This window comes from Pyricularia pennisetigena (genome assembly GCF_004337985.1).
Source record: "Pyricularia pennisetigena strain Br36 chromosome 4 map unlocalized Pyricularia_pennisetigena_Br36_Scf_6, whole genome shotgun sequence".
Classification (NCBI taxonomy): Eukaryota; Fungi; Ascomycota; class Sordariomycetes; order Magnaporthales; family Pyriculariaceae; genus Pyricularia; species Pyricularia pennisetigena.
The window spans coordinates 3,110,025-3,133,956 of record NW_021940918.1 but is presented as its reverse complement, the minus strand read 5'-3'; the positions used below and the strand labels follow the sequence as shown (position 1 = coordinate 3,133,956).

The 23,932-nt window shown below is 52.7% G+C and overlaps 6 protein-coding genes across 6 annotated transcripts; 5 read left to right on the top strand and 1 right to left on the bottom strand.

The window, feature by feature from the left end:
- Window positions 1–1,051: 1,051 nt before the first annotated feature.
- PpBr36_06528 (uncharacterized protein) lies at window positions 1,052–3,820 on the top strand (the record flags this gene model as incomplete). The annotated part of the gene is made up of 3 exons (XM_029893673.1): window positions 1,052–1,292; window positions 1,506–2,081; window positions 2,154–3,820. 3 exons carry the CDS (start codon window positions 1,052–1,054, stop codon window positions 3,818–3,820), a joined length of 2,484 nt encoding a protein of 827 aa, XP_029746606.1.
- Window positions 3,821–6,332: 2,512 nt separating this feature from the next.
- Window positions 6,333–7,727, top strand: PpBr36_06527 (uncharacterized protein; the record flags this gene model as incomplete). The annotated part of the gene is made up of 1 exon (XM_029893672.1): window positions 6,333–7,727. One exon carries the CDS (start codon window positions 6,333–6,335, stop codon window positions 7,725–7,727), a length of 1,395 nt encoding a protein of 464 aa, XP_029746602.1.
- Window positions 7,728–8,575: 848 nt separating this feature from the next.
- PpBr36_06526 (uncharacterized protein) lies at window positions 8,576–13,165 on the bottom strand (the record flags this gene model as incomplete). The annotated part of the gene is made up of 2 exons (XM_029893671.1): window positions 8,576–8,791; window positions 8,858–13,165. The coding sequence occupies 2 exons, from the start codon at window positions 13,163–13,165 to the stop codon at window positions 8,576–8,578; spliced, it is 4,524 nt and encodes a 1,507-aa protein (XP_029745864.1).
- Window positions 13,166–13,631: 466 nt separating this feature from the next.
- Window positions 13,632–14,736, top strand: PpBr36_06525 (uncharacterized protein; the record flags this gene model as incomplete). The annotated part of the gene is made up of 3 exons (XM_029893670.1): window positions 13,632–13,803; window positions 13,879–14,117; window positions 14,209–14,736. 3 exons carry the CDS (start codon window positions 13,632–13,634, stop codon window positions 14,734–14,736), a joined length of 939 nt encoding a protein of 312 aa, XP_029746603.1.
- Window positions 14,737–15,694: 958 nt separating this feature from the next.
- Window positions 15,695–19,217, top strand: PpBr36_06524 (uncharacterized protein; the record flags this gene model as incomplete). Its single annotated transcript, XM_029893669.1, has 8 exons — window positions 15,695–15,788; window positions 15,876–16,043; window positions 16,159–16,491; window positions 16,587–16,713; window positions 16,848–16,889; window positions 16,957–17,041; window positions 17,106–17,151; window positions 17,209–19,217. The coding sequence occupies 8 exons, from the start codon at window positions 15,695–15,697 to the stop codon at window positions 19,215–19,217; spliced, it is 2,904 nt and encodes a 967-aa protein (XP_029746604.1).
- Window positions 19,218–20,429: 1,212 nt separating this feature from the next.
- PpBr36_06523 (uncharacterized protein) lies at window positions 20,430–22,369 on the top strand (the record flags this gene model as incomplete). Its single annotated transcript, XM_029893668.1, has 5 exons — window positions 20,430–20,495; window positions 20,567–20,717; window positions 20,841–21,289; window positions 21,361–21,593; window positions 21,682–22,369. The coding sequence occupies 5 exons, from the start codon at window positions 20,430–20,432 to the stop codon at window positions 22,367–22,369; spliced, it is 1,587 nt and encodes a 528-aa protein (XP_029746600.1).
- Between the last annotated feature and the right edge of the window lie 1,563 nt (window positions 22,370–23,932).

Genomic DNA, 23,932 nt, shown 5'->3' with positions numbered 1-23,932 from the left:
TTCCAGGTCCAAGTAATCTCGAGGCTGATTATGACCTGCAACATCCCACCTTGTGCGACTGTAGCACGCGGGAAGGGTACATGTCGTAATAAATGTCGTGCGTACTGGAGTACGCAAGATTTACCTATGGGTTTTTTTTTTCAATTGTCTGCACCTAAACCTCCTGTACGACTATGCCGTAGCAATGTCCACGCCGACAAAGAGCTGCGGTCCCTTGCTTACCTAGCTGTTATGCTCCACATGAAAACGATTCGGCTGTTTGTTGCGCTGATTGGTTCTCTCTTCGTCTTTCACCAGTTATTTCCAATAGTCTAGTATGATAGGTTCGAAGCGGTCTAATTCCACAACAATGGTATGCCAGTTAGAAGAGATCGAGTAGATGCGAACCGGTGCGGGGCTTTCCATAGTAACGGAGAATGTCGTCCCCAAAAGCGCAAAGATGACAATCCCAAGAATGTACTATCCATGGCTTGCGGTTAAAGTCGATAATGCAGACGCATGATTGGGCAATGCTTGCGCAGTTCGATCAAAAATAGGCCTCCGACATGGCTTGGCGTCCGCCTTATCTTGGCTTGGGAGGCCGCCTGGCCTCGAGATTGCCTTGAGTGTCACCCTCGATGTCGGTCCCGAATTGAGAAAAAGACGGCTGTCAAAAATGGCTTGGGCAACCCCTCTTTCCATTTTGTCTCTTCTTGTGCTTTAAGCCAGCGATCTGTTAGCTTTTGGTCTTTTACTGGTCAAAAAAAAGTCGCCAGCATCTTGAAGCACTGAAGTCCCTTCCAAAAACACTTATACGGTGTTTTCATCAACACAAGGCGCATCTGCAAGAAAACAAATCATTATGAGCAGCTCAGGATGGGCCAGAGGATCCACCTTCCATTCTCAGAGAACAGCCCGCGGAACAGCAAAGAAAGGCAACCCTTCTACGAAAGAGGATTTTACAAAAGACCTACGCCATTTTGTTGGACATGACCGTTCGGGTGGTGCCATGCAGAATCCAATGGGTGGCAGTGTAGGAAATACCGATTATGCAACCGTTGGCGGTAGCAACATGTTCAAAAGTTGGAGGACCGCGGACAAGAGGCACAACGACCCCATGATCTCATATGCATGCGACGACGACATCATGCCCTACCACTTTGAAATGTGCGCTTTCGTCGGTGGCGTTTCACGCAACCCCTTTGTGCCGATGCTCGAAGAGGAAGAGGGCCACTGTCCGAAGCGAGCTCGTACCGACGACTTGAACCTCGAATACCTCGATCCCGAAACCGCGTCGGCGTTTGATTCATACAGTTCGTATGTTTCGGGAGAAACTTTTTCGGTTTGTCCGTCGCTCGACAGCAACCATTCTGCTGCTACCGTTTCGCCCTGTCAGACGCTGTCGCCGGTGGCAATCGATAATTCGCTGTGTTTCGAAGGCCCCAGAACTACCGCGGTACCTCGCCTATCGAGAAGACCCAGCCCCCTCCGAAATTTCCAAAGATACACATTCGACCTTTGCTCAGATTTAGATGTGTCGAATAAGCCCCATTATACAAGTGATACTCCACATGAACCCGCGCGTGAGCCGGAGAGCCGCGAGAAATCGCGTTGCGACAAGGAACCGGACACCAGGGATCAAAACTCGAAGAATCTTGACGTCGTACAAGCCAAGCCTCTGCACGCCTGCAATTGGTCCGGGTGCAGTGACAGTGCTTTCACATCTAGGGATGGTCTCAACTGGCATGTTAAAGCAGAGCACCTTCTCATCTGTCCTGCTCTGGGCTGCTGCGAGAGCAACTTCACGAGCGAGGCCGCCGTCAAAACCCATCTCCAGCTCGTCCATGGGGGCGAAAGCGCCGACTCGCAAGCCTCCAAAATGGAAAAAGATGAAAAACAGACAGGTTCCCGCCAAAGCCAGGAGGGACTCATTAAAAGCGCCAACAATGAAGCCGCAGGTGTCAACCAAAAGGCCAAAAGCCCTACCGAAACCAAGCAAGTCTGTGAAAGTCGGGACGAGATAGAAGCTGCCAAAACTCGATGCAGGGAGCAGCTGGACCGTATCATGAAAAAGCGGGCTGCGAGGAAGCAGCGACTGTCAAGTAAGTAAAACAATGGTAATGCCTGACAAGCAACCAACCCCGAGTGTGGAATTTGACTGTGATCAAACGCAGACACTGTCGATGCCAATGCAGGCAACCCTGGATCGGCCGCGCCAGAAATGTCACACGTCCAGCTCGAGGTGCCGAGCTTTCCACTCTTATGGGAACACTGCATTTTGCCATTCTTGGTTGAGTTTCTCCAGACACGGTGCGGGCCTGGCCATGTCATTAGTGTGTGCAAAGGCACCAAGGGACAGCACCCCAATTCCCGCCGCATATGTCTAATGACCAAAGACGAAATCTCCCCGACCACAAAAGATGCAATCAAGGAGCACGTGAAGGATTTGCTGCCGCCCTTGTACAAATCGCACGCCACGTTCGAGTTCTCCAGAGGAAAAGTTGAGCGGCTTATGGCATTGGCTAGAGGCCTGAGCCAGGAGAACCCAGACGACGTATGCTGGCCAAGAAACCCATTTTGCTATATGGAGCCGTGTATGGGCGATAGCATTGGTGCTGCCGATGACGAGTTCATAGCCACGCTGGGTCCTAGTCTGGTCGTGGACGGGGCAAACTTCTGGCTTGCAAACTTTCATCCTTTTTTGGAAGCCTTTAGCAAGCACGAAAACGTGGCGATAGAACACCCCTCATGGGCAGACAGAGAGCTTTGTAGGAACGAAGGCCACGATGCCATGGTGATTCCTCCCGGAGGCTCCTCATTCAAGTTGGGAACCGTGAGGGCAACATCGGGCTTCGATCTCAAGACAGTTCGCGTATCACATGACCCCTACTGGGAGGAATTGGACGCTGAGCCGCCTCTCGTGGTGACCGACTGGTCGCTTATCTCATCGAACCGACCACGACAGGCGAACATGCTACGTAGGCTGCCGGCTGCCGCGTCAGTGCCTGTCCAGCGTGGCTCAGTTACGGTGGCAGAAACTGTCAGAAACGTTCCTGTCGTTAGGTCGGGATCGATTATTCCCGGAGGTACCGTCATCACCACAGGCCGGACCTCAGGTTATCAGCACGGCGAGATTTGTGAGATCCCGGCATACCTTTCCTCGAGTGACTTGGCCAACGGCACAGGGTATGCGACGCGAGAGTGGTTCATCCAAGAACCTACATCACTTGATGACGAAGATGTCTGGATTCGAGGAGGTGTGGGAGTCAAGGGCGACAGCGGAGCAGCTGTTGTGGACGCCGATAGCAATGAACTTATTGGACAGCTCTGGGGTCGCAACCAGTACTGGGGAAGCGGGCCCCGACATACCTTTTTCACTCCAATCGCCGACATATTCGATGACATTCACGAGAAGTGTAGGCAGCAGTCACGACCAAGACTTCCTCAGTTTCAAGGAGATTGGGATCGGGAATATGTCCCCTTCGCCGTCTACCCGACCTGCATGCGCTGTTTTGAGGGCGCCGCCTATCTAGGGACCTGCAGCAGGCGGCCGTCCCAGGCGTCGCTGTGCATGAATGTAGATGGCGGCGAGTCCTCGTCACTGCCGGCTTTGGAGGGCGGCACCAACGGTACGACGCATGGGCATGCGAGAGACGATGTCACTTCGGCGAAAAGCATCTCGGAGGTGATAACGCCCAGCGATACCCCTGCGACATTTGCAAGTCCTAGGGACACCTGTTTGCAAGGACTGCAGAAAACGGTAGGATCACCGGCGGCCCTCAGAGTCCGAAGCAGATATCCGCCGGTCATTGAAGACGAAGCCCTGAATAACGAATTATAGCCGGTGTTGGTTTGGGCGAGATATGTGTTCCAAACAACCCAAATGGTGATGCAGGGGCATCTCAAACAATCCTCTGGCCCTCTGTATTGGAGTAGATTTTTGGGACGTAGTACTGCCAAAGCGGCTGATTCCCTTAGACTGGTCTAGGTCACATTCTGATTCCTGTTTGATTCTAAAGATGGTGTATGTTACTATTTTTTTTTATGCGCTCTTTTCAGAACTCAGCCACGTCGATGTTGGAACTGGCAAACATGTTTGAGGCAGGATGATTATGTTGTGAATACCAGTACCTGTGTTGGTCCATGACAATGCACCGGTACGTAGGAGCTTTGCTTGCGAGCTGTCGACCCAGCGTGTGGTGCACATTCCAGGCATCAGTCTATTGGGTGGCAGGCGATGTGGAGTTTGATCCGTTGGGTTATTATTGATCTACGACAGGCGGGACCAGACCACGCGACGGGGAAAGGGCTTTCCCGGGGCGCAGCATGTTGGTTTTTCCATGATCTTGTCCCCTCAGATACAAAGAAGCAAGGCAAAGTGCAAAGTACTATGCAGGCAAAGGGGATCAGGAGTGTGTGTGGGTGGGGTTGATGGCCATATGTGCCCCTGGGCGCTAAGGTGCTTTTGCGGAGGTATTATAGAATAGAAGAAAAAAAAAAAAAGAAAAAAAAAAGTGATGGCGCAGTGTAGGAGAAAAACGTGGGAGTTTCGATGGGCATGTAACAATGAAGAGCTGGTGGGGCAATGGCTAGGGTACCCAGCCCAGGCAGGCAGATTCTCGTGGCAGGGATGGCTGAGTTTCCTTAATGGACGCGTAGCCGACCAAGATGGACGAATGATTGGCCTGGTTAGCCGACGGGACCCCACGCCTAGACTGGCAAGGCTTGCAATGTTGAACAAAATTGGAAAGCGCTGGATCCACTGTTTGGCGGCGGGACAACTTGTAAGATTTTGGTACGAAAGCCAAGCGTCGTTCCTGCCTCTGCCTGCCCCTGCCTGCCCGTCAAGTCGTCCACTTCTCTGCCTGCTTGCCACACGCCTAAGGTGCTAGACTTTTGAATGTCTCCTCCCACTCTCTCACATCCATCACAGTTGCGATAGCTGACGAACTAAAAACTCCCGTCTGCCTAGATTCCCGACGTTCTTGGGCGTCCGTTGGACGTTGCAATGGTTGGTGTGATCCCAAGCTGTTGGGGTTGCGCGGTTGATTGCCTCCGGATCTTTTGCATCACCAACGAATCCATTATGATATTTTTGCCAATGAAAACGGGGGCGAGAAGAGTTTCTGTGGCCGCTACCAAATTTGTGAGTTTCTACCAAGTGCGGAAGTTCATGCCCGCCGTTGGGTGATTTCCCTACTTGGAATTTTTGGGGGTGTCCTGTCATCAAAAAAGCCGCTATCGATATTTGAATGAAGACAAAAACCAAGCTCGTCTGCTTAGCTGGCAGATTGCTTACCCACGCTGAGTGAGTACCGCACCACGGTTCTCTGTGCTGTTACAGCGCAAACACGAGCCTTGCAAGCCAGGACATATCTGTATTGAGCTATCTGCATTTAAACATCCTGGGACAACAATGGCAACATGGTCCCTCCCGTGGCAAAGATCGCGTCTAGGCTTCCTAAGATCGGCCAAGCATCCCTGGGGACAGGGAAACATGCTATAGCGGAACCTTGTCAGTTTCCAGCGCACCATTTCGTCAACGGGGAATACACAACTATGGCTGCAAAGAGGCATTAGACTATTCCCAACCCGAAAAGCTCGCACCGATGCGTGCCGCCATGTTGGCGCCCGAAACTCCCCGTCGCTCGCCGGCTCTTGCAGACAAGTTGGTGTCAGTTTGGAACTAGGCAAGCTGGGCAAAAGCTGCGCCTTGCTCTGATTCCAACAATAATGTCGGCTGGCCTGCAAAATTACCTTGAGCCACGCACACCATCCATTATCACCATGCAAGGTTCTCAGGTGGCCCCCCTGCTCTGCCATACGTGCGGATCATGCTTATGTGGAGAATGAAGGATGATTGATTGATCTTGTCAAATCGTCACCCACATCGCCTTGTCTAATACGGACTACCACCACGGCGTGATTTTACTGAATCTCACCCCCCGCCTCTTCCAATCTTACGGCCTAACAAATAACAACACTCACCCCTCCCCTTTAGCTCCACATTTTCAAATGTCGTATCTAGTGCTGAAGATTTACATTCATCTTGGCCGCACTCCAGCATTTTCCTCATGGTTGTGAATTTGTTGTCCCTTTCATCAACTTGTTTTCCTATCTTCTCTTCCAAGCTTTGATACCTGAATTCCTTTTTCTTTTTCAAAGGCCTGGGTAACTTATTCGACCTTGGGTTGTGCTTTCATTATGAGCTTCTAATAGCAAAACCAAAATCCCCAGTCTATGCGAGCTATTGGCAAGGCTGAGAAAACAAACTTGGCTTCAAATTACAACACCAGAGTTCAGACTGATATCACTGTGGCGAGCTTCGAGAAAGACAGAACTTAACCGCGATAATGTCGCTCGCACCGTCTACTAGTTACATGACATCGACGGCCACACACGCATATACATCAGGAAGCACTGTGGTCACCAAAACCTTCGACCTTGTGCCGCAAATCACACCATGGAAAGCTCCAGAGTCATGTAGCGCCTCGATATTCTGCAGCATGAAGGGGAGTGAGGTCGGGCCTCGAAAGAAATGCTGGGATTACGACATAATAAACTCATCGGCACGCCAATATATAGATGAGGCATGCCACCCTCCAGGCTACAAGGATATATTTTACCAAGGGACCGCATACGAAGACTTGACTTCACTCGCATTCCCCGGAACCGCATGCCCGCAAGGCTGGCACAAAGCGTGCACTTCGACCCTGGCCATTGGACTTGCAACCCAAACGCAAGAGATGTGCTGTCCAGACGGATATGACGGCTGTACCATGGACGGCGGGGCCCGCAACTGCTACCGGAGACTCAAGACCGCCACAGCAATGTGGGTGATCAAGGAAGAGACGGGCAGCACGACGGTCCGCGAGGTAGTGACGAACTCACCAATAACCGGCGGCGAAGGCGAGGCAATAACAATATATCGTGCCGCCTTTCCCCTGGCCAGCGGAGCTGCAATAACAGGGACGGCTGTCAGCAGTGTGACCACGGCAGGAGACAGTGCAGCTCAGACAGGGATGCCGGGTCCGGACGGTCAGGAAGAAGGTCGCCTGGGAGGCTCGCAGCCGCAAAGTCAAGGTTCCCTCAGCCCAGGTGCCATAGCCGGCATAGCGTTGGGCGCCGGCGTCGGCCTCGCTTTGCTCTTTGCCGCCGGGCTCTTCGTATTTATGCGCCGACGCAGGACTGCCCGGAAACGAGCTCGCGCGGCGCGCAGGTCCGCCATGCAGGAGACGGCCCTGATGACGACGCGCAGCGACGGCGGCGAGCCCAGCCCTGAACTTGGGAAATCCATGGACCCCTATGCCTCGGCACCACCCTCAGCCGGACTCAAGTCCGCATTCCCAAGTTCGAACTCAACCTTACTCCCCACATTTTCGAGTCCCTACGACCCGAAATCTGCGCTCTGGGAATCGCCAGCCTCGGTCGGCATATACCCATCGACAGAGACCCTGCGGACGCCATCCCCGGGGATAATGCTGGGGGCTGACGGCATGTACTACTACATACCGCCCCCGGACCTACCGCCCGTCAACGAGGGCGCCGCCGAGCTCGACTCTAATCCTCCGCTGATGTCGCCACCGGCACGCATGACGCCGGTCGAGATGGACGCCGGCGCCGAGCCGTCGTGGATACCCACCCCAACGGGGGCCTACTACGGACTGCAAAGCTCGGACGAGCCGCAGATGCGGCAGCAACGGCAACAGCGTGTCTTTGACGTTGTCAAACCAACGCAAGATCGATGAAAAAAGACCAAAAGTTTTGATGGAGGTCGCAGCCTCGCCACTTATCGCACAGCGCTACTCAAATACTATTTCACTCGAGACACCTGAATGATACAGAGAGGGCTTTGGTACCCCCATCAACCGTACGCGCAAGGGAAGAGCAAAAATCTGGACTCTTTCTTGAAATAGTGTATTCCTCCATAGAGGGTGTCGTGGCAGCAGCAGTTGGTGTGTGATTTCTTATTATCTAAAAAAGTGCATGATGTTGTTTTGTCTGTTTAAGAGGATTCCAGGCAGTGTTGGTGTCCATCGAGAGCCATGGTCAGGCGTTATGGGTTTCACGGGAGGAATTCATCATTGGTCGCGCAACCAGAAGACAGTGCGTCAGGTTGTCGCTGCTTGCTCATATTAATCAATGCATAGCCTGCTTTTAGCATCTTTTCTTTCTTTCTTTTTTTTTTCGCTATTATATATCATTACAACTGTATTCGTGGGATTTGTTCAACGTGTTTGCAATATGCATAATGACAGGGACCTCTATTTCCTTTGCCTGAATGTCTGAATTACCAAGCACTCGAGTTGTAAAACGCGGCTTTGTTCTTCACAAAGTAGTCTAGTCTAGTCTAGACTTGTTTCGCTTTTTCCTCATCACAGCGCTCAGAGTCAACACCTCAAGCGGGAGCCCATACACACAAAGCAGACGAGCCGTCGGGTCGTTATAACAAAGTTGAGCATTATGTCATATTCATCCTTTACAAAAAAACAGTAAACCCAGAGAAAACAGGCTCATGACTTCATAAAACCTTGGGACCAAAACCTAAGCCGACCAAAACAAAATCTCCAAAAAAAAAACAAATAGCTCGGACCTATCAAGCAGCCGCCGGTTGTTGCTGCTGCTGGGGTTTTTGGGCCCCAGGACGTTTAATGTAATCCTTGTTCTCGATTGTCACGCTCTTGGTCATGTGGTTGACCTTGTACACGCCGACGAGTCGCGCTGCCAACTCGAACATGTTGTTGCGAAGTGAAATGACGATGAACTGGGCGTTCTTGGTCCGCTCCTTGATGTAGTTGGCGACGATGGAAACCTGATTCCAAGTCAGCATCTTTGTACCTGGTCAACTGACAAGTGAAATTAACAATTGTTTACTTACGTTCCTGAAATCCAACGCGGCATCGATCTCGTCCATGACGTAAAGGGGCGTCGGCTTGTAGTGATGCAAAGCAAACACCAGCGCCAAACTGCTCAGCGTCTTCTCGCCACCAGACAAGTTGCTAATATTCTTCCACGACTTCTTGGGCGGCATGACGGAGAACAGGATACCCTCGGAGAAAGGATCCAAGGAGTCAACGAGCTCAAGCTCGGCGTTACCACCCATTGTGATCATTTGGTACATCTCCTTCAACCTGAGCGAGATTGCGCTGAAGCCCTCCATGAAACCCTCGAGGCGAAGACGTCGAAGGTCATCGCATCTCTTCTTGGCGGCGTCACGCTGCGATACTGCGCTGTTTAGGTCGGATGATCTCGCAGCATGTTCTTCAACACGGCGCCGGTACTCGGCCAGGACACCGAGGTCGACGTTGACGTTTTGTGTCCGCTCCTCCAAGGCCGCGATCTCGCTCTTCAGGGTGTCCTTGTCCATGTCTGCAAGCTCGTCCTTGGTATAACGAGGAATCTGCAGTGGCTCGGAAGCAGTGCCCCTGCGACCAGGTGACGAAGGCGGCTCGTCCTTAACGGCCGTCTTGTCGGCCTCGGACTCTTCGCCATCTTGCTCAGCTGCGACATCTTCCATAGCAACGTCTTCCATGGCCACGTCTTCCGTGACAGCGTCCTCCATGACGGCATCTTCATCACTAGACGCAGCAGGCGCAGGGTTTTCGCCAGTGAGGTCGTTGATATCTTGCAAGCTAAGTTTTGAGAGCTTGTCATCCCAGTAGCGAAGGCGCTTTTCTGTGTCGCTGAGCACCTTTTGGTTTTCCTCGAGCTTGTTGCGCATTTCAATCTCAATCGCCCTTGTCGCATTGAGCTCAGACGTCTTTTCGTCAAGCTCAGCCTTGAGTTCTGAAAGCTCCTTCTTCTTGACTTGAAGGGCTTCCTGCGCCTCCTCGACAGCTGAGCTGAGACTTTCCGACTTGTCCCCCTGGTTCTGAATCTCGTCATCTAGTGATTCCAAGTCACGCACCGCAGCCTCGAGATCTTTGGTAGCCTTGGCATGGTCCTTTGCAAGCTTGACCTTTTGCTTCTCTGCCTTGGCTTTCTTGACTTCTGCGGCGGAAAGCTCCTCGTTATGTGTTGCAATCTCTTCTTTCAGACTGTCGATCTTTGCACGCTGTGCCCGAAGCTTCTCTCCACCGACTTGCATGATCTTGTCTTGCAGGCCCTTGATTTCATCCTCGACGCTAGAGGTCTCACCGTACAGCTTTTCGACCTCCTTCTGAAGCTTGGCGATCTCTTTTTCTAAAACGGCAGCGCGGTTGTCATCCGTCTGAGACGGCTGGTGCTCTCTGCTCAGCTCCTCGATGCGTCGCTGGACATCCGCAAGATTCCTGGCGCCGCTGTCGATTTCGAGCTTCAACTTCTGCATCTTGGTGTCGAAGCGAGGGATCTCATCCTTGAGCTCGCGGAGGCGAGTCTCCAGACCCCGCTGGTACTCTTGGAACTCCTCGAATTTGGCTTCCAGTCCGTCGCGGTCACCCTCCAGCTTCGCAACTTGCTCCTTGGTGGTATCAGCAACCAGTTTGGATGACATCAGACCCTTTTTGACCGTTGTGCCACCACCAGACATGGTTCCGGACTTGTCAATCAACTCGCCATCTAGGGTAACAACACGCCATCTCTTGGCGCCGTATGCAATGCGGTTCGCCTGCGTGAGGTCCTTGGCAACCAAGGTGTCCTGGAGAGCGTGATAGAATGCAGGTCTGAACCGATCATCCTTTGCCTTTATCAGATCAAACAGACGGGGTGCGTCCTCTGGGGTCTGAATAGGAGACAGATCTCGTGATCGGAGCTTGTCCAAGCAAATAAAATTTCCACGGCCAAGGTTCGTCTTGCGGAGATATTCAATGCATTGCTGTCCGGCTTCGACTGTGTCTGTAACAAAATTGTCCAGAGCAGGGCATGCTGTGGAGATGGCCACGTCGTATTTTTGCTCAATGGTACCCAGGTTTCCTAGACGGCCATGGAACCCGTCGATGCGACCAGACTCTTTCATACGCATTAGAGCAGTCAAAACATTGCCCTGTGTTTGTGTCTGAGCCAGGCTGGAGCGGGCCTCGTCAGCCTTTTGTCTCGCGTTGGACACTTTGGCACGGATCTTGGGCTCCTGTCCGGCGAGATTCTGGAGTTCCTCTTCAATGTCTTGTGCCTCTTTCTCGAGACCGGCCTTCTCCGCCAGACACTGCTTCAGCTCCTTGGACTTGGCAACACGCTCTCCCTCGATTGTGGCGATCTTGGCTTCAAGCTCCTCTAGTGCAACCGCACCAGAGTTCGCCTTCTCTTTGAGGATAGTCAGCTCACTTTCAGCAACAGCAATAGCCGACTGCTTTTGGTTGATCTTTTCTTTCCAAGGCTCGAGTGATTTTTGCTTGACGGCAATCTTGTCGGAGAAGGCTTGAGTCTTGCCCTTGAGGCTGTCGCGGATCGTGGCCAGCTCCTCCTCCTCTTCCTTGATCCGCTCCTCCAAGGACTCAATATCTCGGCAATGAAGCTCAATCTCTCGAGTACACTGCTCAATCGTTTCCTCTCCTTCGGCAGCCGAATTCTCTGCGTTTGCAATGGTCTTCTCCAGCTTCTTCTGCTTGTCCGTCAAAAACTTTCTCTTCTCCTCGAACTTAACCCGTTCCTGGTCGAATTTGGCCAATTCTTTCGCCAAGGCCTGGGCCTCCTTGTCTTGGGCCTCAAATTCTTTGCTGATCTTCCCGTACGTCTTTTGAAGTTGCTTGATGACTTGCTCGCTTCCTTCGTGCTTCTGGAGCTCCAGGTCAAGCTGAGCCTGCTGCTGCGTGATTGCCTCCTCAGTGACAGCCAAGTTGTCATCCAGTTCACTGATATATAGCTGATACAAGGCCGCCTGCTTGGAAACGAGTTCATTCTCGTCACGAATGTAAGCCAAAGCCTTGTTCTTCTTGTCCTCAAGACTCTGCTTTTCCTTCTCGACGTGTTGAACACGACCATTCTTCTCCGCGCAGATTTCATTGAGCGTCTCGACCTCAGCTGCTGCCTCCTCAATGGGGGTCTTGTACTTGGAAGTGCCAATGATGTCCTCCAGGTACTCGAGAAGCCCGTCCTCGTGCTCGTTACCAGCCTTGGGTTTCATCTGAGCAATGGACTCAACCTCACCCTGAAGAATGAGAAAACGCTTGTGATCCAGATCCACACCACGTTCTCGGAGCAGAGTTGTAACGGTTGTGAAGTTTGAAGTCTTGTTGTTGATGTAGTAGGTACTCGAGTTGTTGCGGAAGGCCTTTCTAGAAATGACCAGGTCGGAGTTGGGGATAACTTCATGTCCGCCACCGGGTAAATCCAAGACCTCACGGAAGTGGACTGCGACCTCGCAATGGTCCAGGTTCGGATACTGCGCAGAATTGTGAATCAAGGCAGAAAGTTTGCCCTGACGCATCTTGCTGGCACGGAACCCAAAGACGAAGAGGAGCGAATCGATGACATTAGACTTTCCTGAGCCGTTGGGGCCAACCACTGAGGAAAAGGACGAGTGAAAAGGCCCGACCTCTTGTCTCCCGGCGTAACTCTTGAAGTTTGTCAAAATGAGGTAGGTGATCACTATCCGAGGTTTAGGAGTTGTGTCCTCAATGATCGGTACTGTCAAGGTTCGCGACTTGAGCACAATATCCATGGGCTTCTCCAGTATTGTATCCATGGCCCGTATGGGCTTCACAGCTGTCAAGGTCTCTTCTGAAGGCCGCCTTTTCTCGTTTAAGCTGGTGCTGGTAACATCAGCTAGCGGTGATGCCGAGACCATGGAGACATCTGGCGAGACCTTTGGTTTGGGTGTTTGTGTGGGAGTGGCCAAATGACTTGGCTCCAGCTGGCTTGGCTCCGGTGTCGTCTCGGGCTCAACGACACGGGGTGCAGCACTCTTGCGCTTGCGCGGAGCTGCTTTCTTGGGCGGCGATTGCGGTTCAGTCATAGTCGCTACAGATTCGTCAGGACTGAAGATCTGACTGGGCTCCTCAGGTGGCGCCAGGCTTTTCTTGGGACGACCGCGACGAGGGGCAGCACTAGATATGCTCGCAGTGGTCAGTGTGCTGGCATCCGGGTCGACTGTCCTGCGTCTGCTGCTACCCGCTGTTGATTTCCGCGGGCTCCGCTTGGGCGCGGGTGTGAACTCCTCCTCGCTGTCATCGGGCATTTTGGTGGTGTTTGCGATTTCGTCTTCATCTGATGAGTCGACAACGGCGGTGCGTCGCGATGCTGCAGCGCGACGGCTTGGTCGGGCAGACATTTTGTAAGGCCAATGAAAGTCCAAAAAGTTCTGAACAGAGTCGAATGCGCCAGTTCCGTACAGAAGCGACGATGCTGATGTGCTGGCGCGGTGTTGGCTGGTTGCGCCCGGAATAGGAAAATTGGCGATGGCGGCGTTGGGTCTTTGATTGTTGCCCTGACCGATCCCCCGCTTTGTTGACTTGCAGCTGGGTGCGCTGCCAAAGTAAACAAACAACCTGACAAGCCCACTTGGGGGGTAGGTAATCACAGCGGCCACTCACAAAAGAAGTGGCTTGCCCCACCGTCTCTTCACGTGCTTTCGTGTTAACTGATGTCGGGCCCCACAATAGCTCAGGAACTGCACCTTGCCAGGCACGAGAAACCAGGATACCCAAGGCCATCAACATATGTATCTCATGACAGTGATGAGGGTGAATTGAACTCGCACCAAAATCAAACGAGAAGATATACTCATCGGCACGCATATGTCCGACTACGCAGCGCCTAAAATGACTTCGATCGACTTTACACACTACGAGCAGGTCTTTCAGCCTGATCTCGAATCGCCGTATGCGCCAGACCTGATACGCGAAATCGAATCTTACCGCAAGGGTTTTGGTGGCGTCCTATTCATCGACAAAGTGCTCAGCGCGTTGGGTGTCACAAAAGGCAAGCGCGTATCAAACTCATTCGACTAGGGCTATATATTTTCTAACACTGTATGCAATCCAGCCAAATCGTATCCTCCAAGAGGCGATAATGCGCTGCGCGAGCTTCACCAGAAGGTTTGCCAGAGCAAGTCGGCGGCCCAACAAAAGCTGTCCGTCCTGTACTATCTCCTCCTCGACTTTGACGATATACTCGGCGTGCGATCCCGTCTTGCCGAAGAATTTGCGGAAAAGAGCGGCGTGCCGGGCAAATACCAGATCTTTATGAAGGGTTTATGGCACATGGATCGGCAACAGTTTCCGGTATGAAGTCCTCGCCATGAAGCATATAACACATTTGTTCCTGCATGAATGGACGATGTTGCTGATGCACGGCCTCTTTTTCTATCCACAGATCGCACTTGAATACTTGGCGCATCCTTCACTTGTTCCCGAGTTTGCCGACGATATCATCACCATCTTGGTGCGGCATGCGCGCGACGATGACTTTTCCTGGGCTCTTGCCTACTACCAGACGGTCAATCCAGTTCTCAAGACCCCAGAGGCGCTAGAACTATACTTTATCGCCCTTGCGCGGACTAGCGTGACAGAGGCGCTTCTTTACTCGCGCACGCATCCAGAGTCCGCAAGGCGTCTTTTATTCGAGCAGCTCGTTGCATCTGTTCATGACGGGCCCAGCAGCGCCGGCTTGGCAGGGCCCGGGAGTAGGGAGCAAAGGGCCAGAACCCTTGCTAGCCTCCCCCTCGACCGCGACGAGGAGAGGTGGCTAGACGAGTACCTTACAGGACCCGAGGGACGACGGCTAAAGAATGGAAGAGACACATGGGTGATGAGAAAGATTGCGACGAATCGCACATCTGAACTCGGCGATGATAACCTCCGTGCCCACCTGGCGGCGTTTGGTCGACCTAGTGCATTCTGATTTGTCATTACTTTCGGGGTCATGAGGTCCTTTTGGTGATTAGTTGTATATACCACCTCTTTCAACTGTATTGACCTGCTGCATAGCGACGGAGTTTGGCTCGGATGGTTCTATCCCCTTGAATAGGGGGTTTTTTTTTTCTATTTCTTCTCCTTTTGCAACATACTGCGTCCCTTGCCGGTCTATATTGACGCTCGCTATGTCCTGTGATACAAATGCCATCGTCTCGATGAGTCACGTGCAGAAAGACTCAGTCAATACAAACCGACAAGAGGAAGTAATTTATCCTTGATAGGGGACCGAAGACTCGACGAATGCTTCTCTTCAAGCTTTGAACACGTGAGAACGGCGTATAAGTGATTCGGGGGTTGTGTTGCGCTCAAATTGGCGGGCAGTGGGTACCGGTTTCGTGATTGACGTCTTGCTTGAATTGCAAACTCCTTTGTTTTTCCACACAAAATCTTTCCCGTAATGGCGCCTTGTACGTATCACACTGGAAATTGTTGACTTGGTGTCAACTGTTGTGGTGAGCTCCAACAGCCGGCTTGGTTAGTCAGGCAACTGCCTCCAGGGCATGCAGGAAGCGCCATTGCCTATTTCGGAAAGGGGGATCACGTGTTAATGCCATGGCTCCTACAATCCATCAACCAGTAGCAGGGACCCACGCGCGACCTGACTGCAGCTCAACTCAATTCGGCGCAACAGCTTGCAACTGAAGCTCTACCTATTGGACAGGTGGAGAGATCTTCTGCTAACCACAGTCTAGTGCGGGCATCCATTGTCTTGGATCACCGATTTTGTTCTTCCAACTTTGTTTTCCTTTCAAGGCTGCACTGATATTCTTTCATTTTTGTTATAACTCTCGGTGTACACCTTATAATTCACCCATAGTGTCCTCTCTCTTGGCTGCATGGCACCTCCGCTAGGCACCCGTTAGACTCCCTCCCTGCTTTTCACTATGGCGCCCGCAAGATACAAAGACAAGGACGCCGGCGTCCTTCTCTCCTTCAATGGCGCTTGGATCAGCTGGGCGCATACCGTGATTGCATACTGTTCGTACCATTCCCATCACTCCGCGCACTCTCAAACGTGCTTGCGCAACTCCCTCGGCTGACTCGGAAGCTCCCCCCTGCGAACAGCCGCCTTCATATTTGCGCTCATCGTGGGCCTCTCATTACACTACCACAAGATCGTTCAAAATGAGTGGTACGGCTACCCTCAAGAGTGGTTTCCTTCCGTGTCGGCGACCATCGGCGACAAGTATCCCGAGCGATCCGTTTTTATGCTCCTGATCGCCATCACTTCCGGTACGAACAAAACCATACCATCTGCGGAGGATTTGGAGGACAACCCGCTAGTTGCCAACCAGATGAGGTAAAACTGGGTGGTTTGGACCACATTGTTGACCACAGCTACGGATAGGCCCGCGTTTTGCGCTTGTCGGCCTCTGGTATCTCCTCACACGTCGCAACGGCCAGGCGCTGCCGAAATTCGTCGCCATCACTGGTGTTGTCCGGACTTTGACTTGTGGTGGCTGGACCTATATCACCTCGACCGACGACCATGACTGGCACGACATCCTCATGATTTCGTACATTGTCGCGACGATCCCCTGGACGGCTGGTTGCATCGCCCTCAGCCCTCCAAACGCCAAGGCGATCAAGCACAGAAAATATCTCTGCTCGGCTTTCTTTGGAACTCTGGTTCCGCTTATCTACTTTTTCATTCAGCACAAGGTCCACAGGGTTGCGGGAGGTGAGTTTGCAGTGTCTTTGTATTACAAAATGCTGCCCTTGCTTCGCAAAAAAAAAAAAAAAAGAAACAAAAAAAAAAAGCTGACTTTACCATAGCCTACACGATTTACGCTTTTTTTGAGTGGTCCCTGATTCTGTTTGACGTGGGTTTTGACGCTGTGACGGCTTTGGACTTTGGCTCGTTTGAGCTCATTGTCAAGGATGTACATGGTGCTAGCCAGGGGTACGTTAGATCGCTCCCTTCATAGTCTGGGGGTATGCTTTTTGGTCCAGTAATGGCGCAGAGTACCTTTCGACGCATCAGATAAACAATCAAGCTGTGAAGATCTTGAGTCTAAACATGAATGTCACATATAGTACCAACGTCTCTCCGCAGAAGGCTGCTGCTCTCGAGAAGGAGTAAGTTTGCTCGCACCATGCATCATAATTTGCGCCTCTTTAGGTACTGACGTAATTACCGTTGCAGGAAGGAAAAGGCCACTGCTGGCATCTTGCATCAAAAGGTCACACCGTCGGGTATGCTTGATATTGCTGCTGACGTCTACCATGGTGTAAGTTGGTTTCCCTGCCCAGCTTGGCACATGCTGCAAATGACAATATGCTAACTTGGATCAGTTTGTGTTTTGGTCCATCCTTACCAGCCTGGGTGTCACCATTTGGTGTAAGTGCCTTCTCTCCATCGTCACTTGTACCAGATAATTTACTGACAAACGCATAGACTTTCCCCTCTGGTATATGGGCATTTCCGGATATGAAGCCCTTGTCATGGTGTCTATTTCTCCGCTGTTGTTGGGTGTCGGCCCCTTTAGGTGGCTGATAACTCGATTCCAGCGCTTCTTCCACCTCCTCTCTCTGACTGCAGTTGGGGCATTTTTGATTAAAGATCCCATCCACCGTCTGTATGCCGTTGGGTTTGGTCTTGGGATGCAATGCCTCGCGTGGGTCGCAACCCTGCATTCGGAATCCGTGCATGAGGGCCGCCTGGAGTTGCGCATCTTGTCCTGGGCCGTTGGACTCATTCTTTCAAGCACGGTCAAGTTTGCCTGCCGCACACTCAACCCGATCTGGCCCATCATGCGCGCCGAGACTGGCGGCTGGAACTACACTGGCCTCTTTCTCGGTCTTATTGCCGCCTGGCGGTTTACTCGGAGGGGTCCTCTGAACCTAGACGGTGTCCAGATCAAGTCTGGCTCGTCGTTCCTTGCTGCTTGCAGCATCGGTGGCCTTTTCTTTGGCCTCCACTCGCTATTGTCCGACACTAGCACCATGATCCTCTGGGTCTGGGACGGATACCCAATCCGCGGACCGACCTCCAACACCACTGCGTTCTACACCATCTTCGCCATGACTGCAGGAGTCTTGATCGGTGCTTACAAGCCCGGTCTGGCTAGCCTCTGGACTTCTTACTTCATCGGCTGCGTCGGCGCCGGCATGGTAACGGTATACCCTCACTGGAAGGGTTACTATGGAGCTCTCGCTCTGGCAACCTACCTGATGGCTGTCGCTGTGCCTCTGCTGAGAGATGCGGCAAAACGCTCCCCTGGCCTGGTCTTTGGGCTTGGATTCTTCATCTACAACATCATGGTGCTCTTCCACGTCTGGGTGGTTGCCTATGCGTTCGTGCCTGGCGGCCCGCTCGTGCGAGAGCACACTGACTGGGTCATGGCCACCATGATGATTTTGATCGGCTGTGGTGTGTTCAACTTGAACGCCGGTAAGGCCGCCAAAAGGTCCAAGGGCAAGAACGAGGCCCAGACATCGCGCAGCACGCTTCAGCACCGCAAGCACTACATCACGGTGCTTGGAGCCATCAACATCGCGTTCCTGGTCGCCGCATACCTGCGGTTCCCGACCAACGACTACAAGCCGCACCACGCACCTGACAGGGTCATCACGGCGGGAATGTGGACCATCCACTTTGGACTTGACAACGACATGTGGAGCTCGGAGCGGCGGATGCGTGACCTCCTCCGAGACGCCGAGCTTGATGTTATTGGCTTGGTTGAGTCGGACCAGCAGCGCATCATCATGGGCAACCGTGATTCGACCCAATACCTGGCCGAAGATCTCGGCATGTACGTCGACTACGGCCCAGGGCCCAACAAGCACACCTGGGGCGCGGCGCTTCTCTCAAAGTTCCCCATTGTCAACTCGACACATCACCTCCTGCCCAGCCCCGTGGGCGAATTAGCGCCGGCCATCCACGCGACGCTCGACGTGTACGGCACCTTGGTGGACGTCTTTGTTTTCCACTCGGGCCAGGAGGAGGACCCGGAGGACAGGCGTTTGCAGTCCGAATACATGCGCGAGCTGATGGGCTCGACCAACCGACCGTCGGTGCTTCTCAGCTACCTGGTGACACGGCCACTCGAGGGCAACTACAACACGTACGTCAGCGAGCAGTCGGGAATGCACGACGTGGACCCAACCGACTGGGACAGATGGTGCGAGTACATTCTGTTCAAGGGCCTCAAGCGCGTGGGTTATGCCCGCATCAGCCGCAGCACTATCACCGATACGGAGTTGCAGGTGGCCAAGTTTGTGGTGCCCGAGCCCGGGTCGGCCGAAGCCACACGCGCTTGGGAGGTGGACGCAGAGGCGCGCAACAGCCGGGTCGAAGAGTCCCAGGTGCCCGAGGGGTTGCGGTTCCCGCAGGTCTTCCGCGGTGAGGGCGTCAGGGGCCACCGGTACCACGTCTTTGACGAACCAAGATATTTTAATTACTAAAAGGGCATCCGCTATGGGGTCCTTTTTTGGGGGTTGGATTAGGTTTATGAGTAAGTACAACACCAACCTACTTGCAAGTTCCACGCGGCTGGGTTTAGCCTGGTGTCGCATTGCTCCACATATTGCCGAGTAAGCCGCGCGGTTTTAGTCCCGAGATGCAGGTCGGAACCGGCAAGAAGCGGTTCCACTGGTTTTCTTTTTTTTTCTTTTTTTCTTTTTTTTGTTTGCACTTTTAGTGTACATATTAAAAGGGCGATATTGTAATTTTTATTCTCTTTTGTCAGTGGCAGATGTGCAGAAAAAGAAAATATATTGGGTCTGAAACTCGAGAATGCTCTTGGTCATGTTTTATGTTGAAAAAGGTCTCGATTCATATTTTCAAAGCAGATGGTTTGGTATCGAAGCAAGAAATCCGGACTCGGCTCACGGAATAACATCCGCTGCGCCTTACTCAGCACGGAAAATGCACCATTGGGTCGCTCAGTTGGAGCAGGCTGAGGTAATGAAAATTCACATGTGGGGAAACCGGCCCTCTAGTCTAGGTTCTTTTCTTTTTTTTCCCTTCCTGTCCCCTCATGAAATGCCGTGGCTTACATTCGGCAAACCAGTCAAGCCAGCCTAGTTCAAGCCAGGAAGGCATTGTGTGCATTGGTCATGTGGCCCCCAAAGCCCCAAACAAGAGTGACGACATTTGTTCGGCTCCCTACGGCGCATGTTTGGCGGGGTTAGCCCTTGACAAGCTGCATGCGACTTTCCCGATGTGCTTTGTTTTTCAATGCCCAGCTCGGTTTGACGCGGCCCAAGGCCCATTTCCAATTGGGGGCATGCTCGGTGTTGCCTGTGGGATCAGGTGAATTAACCTACTACTTTAGTGACAAAAAGGTCCTCGTCCAAGTTACTGCTTGGAAGGGGGGATAATTGTGGAATGCATTTTCGTGATTGACGTGTTGAATATTTGATGATCTTGTATGGGGTTTTGTATTTGTTTGGAAACCGAGTCACAAATCTAGCCCATACTACTTTCTTTTCCCTTATATCTCTTTTCTTATTTCTACTTTTCGTGACCCCGACTGTTCCCCCCTCTTCCAAACTCGTCTCTATCCGCGTCTTAGGCTGGGAATATTGATTGTTCTCGGCAATAGGCAGTGCGCACACAACTCATCTGACAGTAGCGTCGCGCGTCGACTGGACAAATCGCTGCTGGCTTTCATCATGGCTTTCAGCATGGAGCAAGTTTACACCTGGCTCAGCCTCTTGGCGGGAGCCGTCTTCATCTACGTGGGTTGGCACAAATTGCCCGTTTTACAGAAACAATCGCCGGAAACTAACGAGTTGGTTGCGCCTGGCAGACATCGTGCCTCGTGGTTTATAGGTTATACTTTCATCCTCTGGCGAAATACCCCGGACCGTTCCTGGCTAGGATATCAGATGTCTACCAGCTTTACCACGCCTGGAGAGGAGACCGTCATCTTGAGTTTTGGCGCATGCACCAAAAATATGGTAAGTTGTGGTTCGCGGCAGTGTAACGTAACAACCCCTTGGGGACTTGGCTGGGGTTCCACAACATGACGGATCTAGTTGCGGGAGTACGCGGCTCACATGGCTTTCTGTGCGTCTCTACAGGCAAAGTAGTCCGATTCGGCCCCAACAGCATTTCGGTCAACAGCGCCACGGCCCTGAAGGACGTCTACGGCTTCAGGGCCAACGTCCGCAAGGCCGAGTTCTACGACGCCTTCGTGCACCCGGCGCCCAACACGCACAATGCGCGCGATCGCGACCTTCACGCCCGCAAGCGTCGCGTCCTGTCGCATGCCTTCTCTGATAACGCCATCAAGCAGATGGAGCGCTACATCCTGGCCAACGAGCGCACATTCTGCGCCGAGATTGGCCGTGGCGCCTCCCCCGAGAACAAGGGCTGGACCACTCCCAAGAACATGTCCGACTGGTGCAACTACCTCGCCATGGATATCCTCGGTGACCTCGCTTTCGGAAAGGCCTTCCACATGCTCGAGAGCGAAGATAACCGCTACGCTTTGGATATGGTCGGTGCTGCGGCTCAGAGGCATTTGATTGTAAGCTTGGCCCGCTGTCTTTTATCCTGAACGTACGAGCCACAGGTTCAGCGAGGCTAACACGGCAACAGTGCGGAACCATGCCCATCATCGACAAGCTCAGTCTCGACAAGGTCCTGTTCCCCAAGATCGCAGCCGGTCGTGCCAAGTACATGAAGTACAGCCGCGCACAACTTACCGAGCGCACCAAGCTTGGCGACGAGACGGACCGCCGCGACTTCTTCTACCATCTGCTGCGTGCCCGTGACCCCGAGACCGGCCAGGGCTTCAGCACTCCCGAGCTCTGGGGAGAGTCCAACCTTCTGTAAGTTTAGCTGACCCTCTCGTGTTTGACCAAGGCTGCAGCAAATAACCCCGTGCTAATCTGGCGCTATGTCGAAAAAAAAAAACAGCATCATCGCCGGTTCCGACACCACCTCCACCGCCATGGCCGCCACGCTCTTCTACCTCTGCCGCAACCCCGCCGCCCTCGCCCGCGTGACCGAGGAGGTCCGCACCACCTTCTCCAACGTCGAGGACATCAAGCAGGGACCCCAACTCAACGGACTGACCTACCTGCGCGCTTGCATCGACGAGGCCATGCGTCTATCCCCCTCGGTCGGCGGCCTCCTGCCGCGTGAGGTCCTGAGCGGCGGCATCACGGTCGACGGCGAGACGCTGCCCGAGGGCACCGTCGTCGGCACGCCGCACTACACCATCCACCACAACGAGGCCTACTACCCCGACCCGTTTGCGTTTGCGCCGGAGCGCTGGATCGCCGGCTCGGTCCTCAAGTCGGGCCGCGCCGTGACCGAGGCCGACGTCCAGGCCGCGCAGAGCGCCTTCTGCCCCTTTAGCATCGGGCCCAGGGGCTGCATCGGCAAGGGTCTGGCGTACGTCGAGATGTCGACCACGTTGGCCAGGACACTCTTCACCTACGACATGCGCAAGGCCGTCGGGGTCGAGGACCCGTCCGAGGGAGGCAAACCCGGAGCCGAGTGGGGGAGGCACAGGGAGTCTGAGTTCCAGCTGGTCGACACTTTTACCAGTCTGAAGGAGGGTCCTATCTGCGAGTTTAGGGAACGGGATTTGTCGGCGTAAAAGTGGGGGTTTGGTCTTGAAAGAGATTGTTTCAGTGTCTTTTTTTGGCATGAACGTGCTGCGTGTATAGTCGAGCTCTGTTAGAAAGTGTTGACCAAAAGAAATTAACCCGGACAGAAAGGGTATGTTGTCATGCTGTTCTTGGTCTCCCATTTTCTTAACGGACATCTTGCCATATATGAATCCTTGGCGGCCAGTGGGATTTTGTTTTTATTTGATCAAGTCCTTTGATGCAGTGGATTGTTACAAGCATATGTGGGGAAAGAAAAAAATAAAAAAAAAGTAAAAAAAAAAAACATAGACTGAAGCGTATTGTCAAGGTCCTCACAGGCCCTTCCGAACCAATGTTCACCCACTCGGTTTAGCTCGTGGGTAGAACTTTGACATGGAATGAAGATTGCTATCAAGACCAGGGATAGAATATACCTTGTCAAGCCAGATCATGACGAGTGGAAAGACTCTTACATCATAGCCCCTAGGAACAGCTCGGAGACGATCTCGAGAAGGCAGGTGTCAAGACTTTTCGACTATTTTGCATCTTGTGACGAGACAAAAACCAAAAAAAGAAAACCTTGCTGGAGGGAACAGTTTCGCCAAGAGGTAGAAAAGTGAACAATATAGACCCAAAAATAAGGGAGGGCGGCGGCGGCGCATATAATTTCGGTCAATTCGGTCGAAAGCTAACCCGCAACACCGCGACGATCATGTAAACTTACGTCAACAGAATATCATACATCAGTTTCAGAATGGAGCAGGCGCGGGCTTAAGAAAACGAAAGAAAAAAAAAAGAGCAAAGACTCATTTCGCTCGCGTAACACGTAAAGCGGGGGCATAGTTCGAGCAGAAAGTCTCGTGATGACGTTTGTACAAAAGTTAACTTGCCATTGTGTATTATGTGGTAGTATTATCGGTTTTATTTAGGTGCTTGGGCATTGATCGATGTCCCTCCCCACCAAACCCCCTAAAAATTGGGGAAAATGGGCCCGTCAAACACTTCCCCAAAGCGACAAGATGAAGCATTGAGAAAATGTGATTCCACTAATCACCAGACACCCCTGATGTGGAGGTTGTAGTGGCAGACCAAGTTCAAATTACGACAATGAAGCCGAGGGAACAAGGGAGGATGGTGGATTTTCTGGGGGCGGTAACCGAACCACATTTCCCATCTCTCCCCCATAAACCCCCCCAGCCTGTCACTGCAGCTTTTTCAATTCGTCAATCTCTGTCTGTGGGGTTTTAAGAGTTGCGGTGCGGTGCGTGCGTGCGGGGAGGAATCTTGGTTTTGCGCATGGGGGTGCCTGGTTTTTTGACGTCTTTGGTGCCGGCAGAAGCAATAAGTTCGGTAGAGAGAGTGACAGAGAGACACAAGAGACAGAAAACAACTTTCTTCCCGAGCCGAACCAATGAGGAGCGGGCATGTCGACCGTTCAGACCAAGATGGGACGAACACATGCAAACAAGGTCTGGACGATGGGGGAGTCGGAGCCGATCCAGGAACCGTTGCGATTTCTTCTTCCCCCCTCCACTTTGCCTTTGAGTCTCTGGCCACACGAGAAGATGGGC